General features: G+C 39.0%; 1 protein-coding gene across 1 annotated transcript; it reads left to right on the forward strand.

The window, feature by feature from the left end:
* Window positions 1-9951, forward strand: LOC124643669 (putative fatty acyl-CoA reductase CG5065). The gene is made up of 13 exons (XM_047182701.1): window positions 1-248; window positions 1051-1181; window positions 2284-2368; window positions 2737-2809; window positions 3228-3318; window positions 3861-4006; window positions 4388-4497; window positions 5150-5233; window positions 5633-5741; window positions 6231-6408; window positions 7525-7595; window positions 8459-8716; window positions 9691-9951. Exons 1-13 carry the CDS (start codon window positions 158-160, stop codon window positions 9803-9805), a joined length of 1542 nt encoding a protein of 513 aa, XP_047038657.1. The 5' UTR covers window positions 1-157; the 3' UTR covers window positions 9806-9951.
* The last annotated feature ends 1001 nt before the right edge of the window (window positions 9952-10952 follow it).

A 10952-nucleotide genomic window follows, 5' to 3' on the forward strand; every position in this document is an offset into this window, starting at 1 on the left:
AAGAACTCCGTCATTAATATTTCGAATTTAGAACACTTCAGTTGAATTTAGAACCGTTGACGTCGACGACGTTCTTTTTATGAAAATTTGAATTTGGATTCTGAATTCGAGTTGTAGTTTTTTTTTATTAAGTTCGAGTTTTTTTTAAGTTTTCAAAATGGGTTTCTTAGAGGATCGAGACCTAAGTAGTGTACCAAGTATAGCAGACTTTTACAAAGGGAAGACTATATTCATTTCTGGTGGATCTGGTGAGTTCGAAATTTAAATTTCTTTGTGACGTCATACTTTACGCCATGTTTGTTTTGTAAAGTCGGCATGTTATAAGCTAACTTTTTTTCTTGAATGATCTTTAATTAGCATACTGGCACATTTAAACTTATGTTGCTGAAAAAAAATATTTTCGCATGCAGAGAAGCTTCCTGCGGATGACTGTTTTTTTATTTATAAATTGTACACTTCCTACTTTGAATCAATTGTATGTATCCTTCTCCGTGTGAGAGGAGGCCTGTGCCCAGCAGTGGGACGATAAAAAGGCTGTAATGATGATGAATTGTACACTAGCCCATCGTAATGCAAAACTCGTCAGATTATAAAGAAACAAACGCCTTCTTCAAATCCCTCTGGTGTTTGTTCTTATAAAACGATCGCCGACGTCTCCATTTCAACATCTGCCTACTCTATTTCACAAACTAAGTTGAGGTTGGCTTCCAGTCTAACTGGAAGCAGCTAAGCCACATGGAACGACTGTCTATCTGATCTGTCTGTTTTACCCTTGGTAGGTGTCAGACTTTCAGGTTTCTGCTACCCGTAATGACTGCCAAAGATATTTAAATGACACCCGGATCCCAACAATTTAACGTGCATTCCGGAGCACAGAGGAATTCTTCATAACAAGATGGTTATCTACGAACCGACCGCGCCAATCGTTGCTAACCTTATGATCGAACGACTCGTGCGGCTGCTATTTAGCCAGGAGCTCTTCACCATCAAGCAATTTACAATTCTAACGACCTATACTTAAGACTGATAATCGAATACCAACTTTTCCAGGTTTTATGGGCAAGGTCCTGGTGGAGAAACTCCTCTACTCCTGCCCAGATCTCGATAGGATATACCTTCTTCTCAGAAACAAGAAGGGCGTTAAATCAGAAGATAGACTTGCTCAGTTGCTTTCTTCTTTGGTAAGTAAAGACTTTTATTCGATTAATTATAATATTTAAAATAGTTATTGTGTATGTATAAAATACATAATATGTAGGTACATAAATTCGTCTCCCTCTCTTCTAAGTATTAGTTTGCTATGGTAATTAGGGACCATAACTGAGACAAGAATATTTTATACTAACTGCTTCCCGCGGTTTCACCCCTCCATGGAAGCTACTGCCCGTACCCAGATAAAAAGTGACTTGAATGTTTTTCAAAGTACTTTTTTAAAATATAACATACATTTACATAGTTTCCTCACAAAATTAAAAATAAACACGTTTTACACAGTCTGACTGTGATCTTTTATTCTAATGTAAATGCAAAACATTAAAATCGTAAAACATTATCGCCGAGTTTCATCAAAATCCGTACAGCGGTTGTCGTGTGAAGAAGTAACAAACACACGTGTAGGGTAGTATAATTTAAACTATTGTAAACATGAATTATTTGTGAAGATGAAGTTTGTTTAAACTCAAAATAAATACCAAATTATCGCATTTCTAACACCAAGTACAAAAATATCTTAACATTAGGTACATTACAAATAACATACGCCCTTTTCCTACCCTGAATTTCAGAAACAATACTCACTAAATATTTCGAAACAAGCATTCAACTATTGTCGACTATTTCAATGGTTTTACAAAATTATTCTGAGTTTAGCGTTAACAATAGATGTTGACTGTTGACCTCGATAATTCAAATGCATAGATTAAATACTTGTATACACGTTTCTCACGGTTGTACTTGTATTTTTTAAGAAGCTATTTGTAGAGAATAATCTAGATATTACCTGTGTAAAAAACCTATGCTAATCTAGGTATATTAATATTATAAAGCTGAAAAGTTTGTTTGAACGCGCTAATCTTAGGACCTACTGGTCCGAATTGAAAATTACTTTCAGTGTTATATAGCCGTATTTGTGCCACCTATTAAACAAATCGTCGATTTGACAACTGAAAAATTTTCGGTTATCATTATAGTTAAATGGTGCAACCTTTCATAATTAAATACCACATATGTATATATGTTTTCCCATTCAATGTTGTTTTTTATGTACGCGGTTCCTAATTTCAGTGTTTCGACCGACTTCGTAGAGAGAGACCATCATTTGCGTCAAAAGTCTTCGTCATCGCTGGAGATGTCTTGGAAGTTGGACTGGGTAAGTAAACAGCAGTTTTTTGACCTATGTGCCGAAGACACATGGAAGTGTGCTGCTGAAGAATGTCTGCCTAGTCTTATCCACAGCTGAGTACCAGTTTTTTACATGTAGCCTCGGGATATCTGACCTTCTCAACCCGGTTACGGGCCTACTCCAGTACCCCTTGCTCAGTCTGTGGGTCAAACTTTTTGACTTCTTTAGCAGGATTTTCTTAAAGTAAAGAAGTTCAAATGACGGTTGGGACCCTCTTGAACCTTGGAACCTCTCCTTAAGTCCTATAGCCCCAAGTAAATGTGTTGTATTGATTGTGTGCGAAAGACGCATGATATGGGAAATATACATTATTAAGGATAATCTATGTGTTTCAGGGTTATCGGAAGAAGATCGAACTCTTCTTGTCAACCGTGTCAATATCGTGTTCCATGTCGCTGCTAGTGTCAGGTAAGATCAATTCATCATCTGCCTAGCCTTGTCCCAGCTATATTGGTGTAGTCTAATCGGATTCCGCTGAGTACCAGTGTTTTACTATTTACGTTTAGCGACTGCCTATCTGCTGACCTCCTCAACTCAGATGTCAGAGCAACCCAGCAATCCTTGGTAAGACTGGTTGTCAGAGTTAGTGGCTTCAGACAACCCGAAACGACTGCCAAAGATGTCAGGCCCTATCAATTAAACGCGCCTCCAAAACACGAAGAAACTAGCTGTCACAAAAGTTATGATAAGCATTCTTGGGTTCTTTCTTGTCGAATAATTGAATGATATCTTTCTGTACCTAGACCTCAAAATAATTACCAGGCTGATCATTTGTTTCAACACCTAAATTACATAGTTATTAATGGAAACTTTATAATACTTACAGGTTTGACGATCCTCTGGAGTATGCTGTCAGGATGAACCTCCGAGGCACCAAGGAGATGGTGGAACTCGCTGCAGATATGAGGAATTTATGCGTAAGTTCTTAAACAAATACTAACTTAGCACGCAGTAGAGAGTTTCCAAATTAAATTGAGTCTAGTTGAATCATGGACCTGTTCTCAATAAATTGATGCCTAAGCCTGTCATGGAGCATATCTGTCTTACTTTCTTACAAGACAAGACTATTATAGGACTCTAACTTCATAATTATACAAATAGTTAGACTTACAAAAAAATACAGTTTGGGCCAAAGGTCGGAAGCTTCTCGGAAACATGTAACTATGTCATATCGTAGAGAAAGCTATGCGAGTCAACCCCTGATCATACTACTGAACTCACAAGAACATAAGCTCACCTTATGAATAAATAATTAATATGGACCATATAGTCTGAAATCACCAACCCACATTGAGCAAGCGGGGTGATTAATGTTCAATCCTTCTCCATGAGAGGAGGCCGCAGCCCAGCAGTGGGACGATACAAAGGCTGTAACAGTAACAATATTTACTATGTTCAGTATCTTTTTTAGCCATGAAGAAATCAGCTCTTATAACTAAAGATCCTCTTTCTTCCACAGTCTTTCATCCACGTATCGACCTCGTACTCCAACACAAACAGAGACCCCATTGAGGAGATCCTGTACCCTCCTCACGCCGACTGGAGAGACACGCTGGATGTCTGCGAGAAGACTGACCCTCATATCTTGAAGGTTCTTACTCCTAAGTAAGTTTGTTTGATGATTATGACTGGTAGTTGGTATGAATGAACCTTCCCTGGGTTCGCACCCAGGGGGAGGGAGTGTCAGACTCTTACTGACTAAAATCAACCATGTTTCTTCTGGAGCTCACAGTGTACTATATACTTATATCCAAGGTTTCGATAATATCAACGAACTAGTTCCTTTAGATGTCTTTAAGAACCTGGCAAAAGATAGTTACGAAATCCAAGAAACAGTCTACCCCTTTAAAATATTGTGTTACCTGACTGTACCAGAAAGGATTACATATGTTTTTCAGCCAATAAATTACACAAAAGATCATATCATCTATCTTTCCTGAATTCCTGAATTCTCGCTTAATTTCTCGCTTTCTACTTATGTTTCAGGTATTTAGGAGAACTGCCAAACACATACACATTCTCTAAGCAGTTGGCTGAAAACGTGGTAGCGGAGTATGCCGGGAAACTGCCCGTTGTCATCATCAGGCCTTCTATCGGTAAGCAACATCATCATCCTCCTGCCCTTATCCCAATTTTATTTGGGGTCGGCGCAGCATGTTTTCTCCTTCAATACTCTTCTATCTGCCGTCATCTCACAAGTAACATTCTTTCTTACCATATCTACTTTCACACAATCCATCCATCGTTTCTTTGGTCTTCCTCTCGTCTCATCGTTTCTTTGGTTCAGTAAGCAGCATATTTGTAATTACATTATTGTACCACTATTACTATATAATTTTAACTGCACTCGTTGGTATAGCTATCTCATAGTGGGTTCCATTCCCCGGTCGGGCCGGAAAAGCTTTGTGGGTATTAGAAACTTTTATAAAGCAGCCCGGAGCCTCGAAGTTGGTGATTGATACAACCGTGCGTCGGAGAGCACGTCAGTTCTGCTTGTGATCTATCTACTGTGGTGTCGGATTGCCGTCCCATCGCGCTATGTGAGAGGGGGAATAGTGAGTGCACCTGTGTCCGAGCAAATGTGCGTGCACTATAATATGTCCTCCGTAGACGTATGATCTACTTTGACTGCCATAACCGAATTTCTTTCTGTATGGAAGCCATTGTTATTTTTATTACTTTAGGGATTTTGAGCCTCTAAATTATTTAGAATCGAATATAAAATGTTGTTTTTTGTATTGTTTTCAGTAATATCAAGCGTGGAAGAACCAGTGCCAGGATGGATTGAAAACTTCAACGGTCCAGCAGGTCTACTGGTTGCTTGTGGAAAAGGTAACGAATCTTCATGTAAAAGACCGAAATAACTAATTCATAGTTTCATAAAATTAGGTGACAATTAGTGAACTACTGCGCTACCAGCCTTTTCCCAACTATGTTGGGGTCTAACCAGATGTAGTGAGTACTAGTGTGCCAAAAAAACCGACTGCCTATTTGACCTCCTCAACCGAGTTGCACTGGCAACCCAATACCTGTAACGACTGCCAAAGATGTTCAAATGACACCCGGGACCTCATATAATCATGCCAACCAAAACACGGAAGAACTCGTCATGACAAGACGGTCACCCATCCACATTCCTTAACCTTGTTCGATCGATCCACAAAGCTTTGCTTTAATCTAAATATTATATATTTATTTGAATAATATTGTTTGCTATAACAATGTTTTCAGGTATCATGCGCAGTCTGTACACGGACCCTGACCTCATAGCGGACTACATGCCAGTCGATATATCTATCAAGAGCTTCATCGTAGCGTCCTGGTTAAGAGGAACTAAGGAGTAAGTATACTTTTAACCTACTGCTCAGAAACGAGGTTGTCAATTCGGATGTGTGTATTTTTTTTTGACTTTCCAAAAAGGAGCAGGTTTTAGGCTGTTTCTATGAATTGTTATCTGACTACCCAAAAATAAGGAGGTACTCAATTCGGAAGTATTTTTTTTATGTTTTTGCAAATAAACAGCATTTATATTATAATTTTAGTTACATTTACAAATCTTGTCTGTAAGCTAAAGTAAAGGTGAAGATTTTAGACCTGAATGTTTTTTAACCAACTTCAAAAAAGGTCTTCTCAGTTTTGTCTATGTTTAGGCGCGATAACCTCAAGGTTGGCTGAACTGATGTTGATGCAGTTTTCAGTAAAATATATGCCATAAGTAGGTATAATATGTGCATATAAGTTTCAACCATACCTATTATTAAAGTTGGTTTTATTTTATTGTGAAAAGTTTGTGTAATATATGTTACTAAATATAATCCATACTTTCCAGACTATCACCATCAGACGACGTGCCAATCTACAACTGTTGTGCCGGCAAGCTCAACAACATCACCATGGGAGAGATGGTGACTATAGGCCGACAGATCTACCCCTCCGTGCCCCTCAACGATATGCTGTGGCATGTGGGAGGAGACCTCACTACGTCCAAGACTGTACATTATATTAAGGTAAGGAAACTACGGTGACAGCAGGGTATATTTCTAATCTTGATTTATCACCTGCGTTTTGAGGGAAATACTTAAAAAAAAAATGGATGAATAGTAGCCTTATCATCATCTCCCGAGCCATTTCCCAAATGTGTTGGGGTCGGCTTCCAGTCTAACCGCATTTAGGTGAGTACCAGTGTGCCACATGGAACGACTGCCTATCTGATTTCGTCAACTCAGTGACTTGGGCAACCCGATAATTTTTGATTCGACTGGTTATCAGGGTTCTAGCTTCCGACTACTAAGGGATTGTTCACACCAAACGTATTGTCCGCCGCTTACTGTGAGTATACTCACTGTCTGCCCCAGTGTGAACGTCGACTCAATCTGCAGTAAGCGTACTCACCAAACCGACAGTAAGCTATAGCGTACGATGCGCTACATGTGTGAACAAAAGAATAGGCTCGTGTAGGTTCACACTAGATGCGTACGCTGAGCGGCTGACTATTCTACACATAAAAGAGCTCAGTATTTGAACCCCCCAATCTTCATACATAACAGATGCTATGCATTCCCAAGCGCATCTTCGTAAGTTTCTATCACTAGATTCTTCTGAATTCGCATTCCAAATACATTCTCTAGAATGTACTTCTGCAATAAACTTTTCGGTGTCGAACATCGCGAGGTGTCACGTGTCACGTCTGTCCTCATTGAAGTTTGTTTCTCGAGCGGCGGAGCGGCGCTATTCGGCAACTGCGTCCGCGTAGCCAATCCGCGTCCGCCGTGCATAGTCGCGTAGTAAAATAATCGGCCACTGAGAGTCAGCGACAACAGACGACGTAATAGCGTATAGTCGGTTCGGTGTGAACGACAATTTCAATATATATGGAAAGGCAATAAACTGCGTAACGCGCGCTCACAGTCAGCGGCCGACAATACGTTTGGTCTGAACGATGCCTTAGTTACTGCCCGTAACGACTGTCAAAGATGTCCAAATGACAGCTGGAACCCATTCATAAATTGTGTTATCCGAAACACTGAGAAGTCTTGCTCTTCAGTAGGACTGGCGTGAAGGGCGAAAGACCGACCAAATACATTTTGTCTATGACATGGATTATATTTTATTTATTTTTTCAGGTTATATTGCTGCATTTATTACCGGCCATATTGGTGGACACCATTCTTTGGGCAATGGGTAGAAAACCCTTGTAAGTATATTTAATTAATTACCAGTCTCTTTCTAATCACAGTTTCTGTACGTAGTCGTTTTACACAAACAAAAAACAATTACCATTAATTCATAATTAATGTAATTCCGCAAGGATCGAACGGTTGTAGGAACATTGAGGGCTACCGCGTATGAAATCGCCGCTAGGGGCGCTCGTGTTGCGTCAAATCGAAACGTCAAATGTCACTGTTTCTTTACGCGCGCGGGTTTATATTTCTAATTAAATTAATATTGTGAGTATTTAACAATACTTTAGATTAATTATGGCAAATACAGATTAGGGATCTATAAATGTCACTGCTTTGACACACTTTTATCTTTCGGAAACTTATGTCCGCCTTTCTTTTTCAAGCAAAACGACACTGCGCAACACTGTGGCATCGCCAATACGTTCACAATATAGGTCTATTGTATTAAATATGATCTTATATAATCACCTAATGCAGATATAAGTTTTGAAAGAACTTTGAATGCCGTAGACCTCACGCTACAGTTGCGCCATCTGGTGAAACAAAAAACGGTAGCCCCCATTGACAACTACTGATTCAAACCATAGCTGTAGCTACCATAGTGTATAATGCCTTATGAAAAAACACTACAGGTTTCATCATTTGATACCTCTCGCATTAACAATATTGTTTTCTTCATACATATCACAGTTGCATAGTCATTTTACCTAAGCTGGACACTAATTAATATGTATAACTAATTTCAGAGCTATATAAGCCAAGCTAAAGTTCATCCCGAAAACATACATTAGTTCTCATTACACTCCGAAATAATGCTTCTTCAAAGCAGTTCCTGTCCACTACAAATTCTGACACAAACCTTTGACATTTTCAGACTGGTCAAAATCCAACGCCGCATCTACATAGCAAACCTTGCTCTAATGTACTACATTACGAAGCAGTGGACATTTGACAATAAAAACCTGGTGCTCCTCCGATCCAAGATCAAGGAAGTCGACAGGAAATCATTCTATTATGAAATAGAAAATGTTGACAAGTATGAGTATTTTGTGAACTCAGTCAAAGGAGGGAAAAAGTATTTGCTGAAGGAGAAAGATGAAGATTTGCCGAAAGCTAAAATTCATTATCAGAGGTAAAGATTCAGTCTATCTATAAGAATCATTTCATCTCATGGCTAAGTTTCAGCCACGCGGGTCGATCAAACAAAGTTTTTAACTATATGCCATGACGAGTTCTTCCATGTTTCGGCAGGCACATTAAATTGGCTCCTGGCTGTCATTTGAACATCTTTGACAGTCAGTACGGTTAGTCAGAAGCCAGCCTAACAGTCAGTATAAGGAAGGGTTATTGGGTTACAAGGCCAACTGGGTTGAGGGGCCCAGATGAGCAGTCCCTCCTTGTAAAAAAATCTTATTGAGGGTCATGTTCTAGAGAACTAAAAAAAAAGTCGTGGTGGCCTAGTGGGCAAAGAACCAGCCTCTCGAGTATGAGGGCGCGGGCTCGATTCCAGGTCAGGCAAGTACCAATGCAACATTTCTAAGTTTGTATGTACTTTCTAAGTATATCTTAGACACCAATGACTGTGTTTCGGATGGCACGTTAAACTGTAGGTCCCGGCTGTCATTGAACATCGTTGGCAGTCGTTACGGGTAGTCAGAAGCCAGTAAGTCTGACACCAGTCTAACCAAGGGGTATCGGGTTGCCCGGTTAACTGGGTTGAGGAGGTCAGATAGGCAGTCGCTTCTTGTAAAGCACTGGTACTCAGCTGAATCCGGTTAGACTGGAAGCCGACCCCAACATAGTTTGGGAAAAAGGCTCGGAGGATGATGATGTTCTAGAGAACTAGGTAGATTATGACATTTATAATCCTAACAGGAGTCTATTTCTTTTGCTCCAAAACTACAGATCCGATTTGAATTTTACTAATTTATTTCACTAGATTAGAAAACTATAAGTACCGTAGTTGTGTTTCCGGGGACTAGTTCTTATAGTAGTAGTTCTTATAGTGGTTCTTATAGTTTAAATAGTCACGGGAAGAAGTTCTCCGTGGACGCATATAAAACTACTAGAAATAGCGAGATAATAATACTTTTTTATATTTTTCAGGATGCTGATACTAGATACGATGAGCCAAATACTCTTCTACGGCTATGTATTCTGGTGGTTCCTACACTTGAGTTTTGTACAAAATTTTATATCCAACCTCTTTAGCAATGTCTGAACAAACATCAGGTTTACATACATGGTTTCTTTAACGAAGGGAAGAAGGAGATATATTTTTGAAAATGTTAAACAATTCGTGAATTGATAAAATAGTTTTTATGGAATAAATGTGTAATTGTATGAAATATAAGGTTTTAAGATTAATTTGGTTGTTTATTTTAGATTATCCTTATCCTGTAATCTTTACTTTCAAGTTTATTATTGTGGTTTCGTTCAGTTTGTCACCCGGCTGTGTCTCATGAACAGTGATAGTTATAAAATTAAAATTTTCGCAGATGATGTTGCTGTTATAACAACAACTGAAAACTAGAATAAAATTAAGCCATTATAAACTTAATATGATGATACAAAGACAGTTTAAGTCCTCTGAAAGATTACTAGCTTTTTTTTTTTTTTTTTTTTACGACGTTAAAAATCATCAAATGACCCCTCCCGCTGTGGGTTAGCAGCGGTGAGGGAGTGTCAGACTCTTACTGACTAAAAACCGTCGTGTTCCGTCATAGGCCTTTTATGTACCAGGGCCGCGGTAACTCTTTCGAACAACCCGCAGCCCAAGATTACTAGCTACTTTTGTATCAAGTGCGAGAAGTAGTAAGAAAGAATGTACCAAAATCATTAAATAGGGCTAAGAATATTATTTTTGATTTGAATGCGAAAATGTGTTTGTTAATTTAATGATTACGCTTTTACTGAAAATGTCTGAACCGCTTGAGACGTTTGTTATACCTAAAGACATGTTAGTTAGTAGGTCCAAGTATAGTTATCGGCACGAATCTTAAGCTCTGACCTTCACCTGCGCAGAAGTAATTTATTGGGTCCCTTTTGTGGTATGAAGTGAGGCGTTGGGGCGGGCTAAAGCAGTGATTAGCCCGCAGCGCATCGCGTCATAGCCGTCACTCGGGATTGGTTCTTTGCTAATAAATCACTTCTGCGCAGATGTAGGTCAGAGCTCAAGATTCGTGCCGATAACTATACTACAAAATTTTTTAGATGCCTACATGTGTATATAAACAAAGGTAAACAACAAGTTTAGGTGCCTATATAATTTAAATCGTAAACTAAGTCAGGAGGTCATTGACATTAAAAAAAAATACTAACTCATTTTGTCAACAACATCTGTAGTACCTAATATAATAAAGAGAAAG

Source organism: Helicoverpa zea, chromosome 28 (genome assembly GCF_022581195.2).
Source record: "Helicoverpa zea isolate HzStark_Cry1AcR chromosome 28, ilHelZeax1.1, whole genome shotgun sequence".
Taxonomy (NCBI): Eukaryota; Metazoa; Arthropoda; class Insecta; order Lepidoptera; family Noctuidae; genus Helicoverpa; species Helicoverpa zea.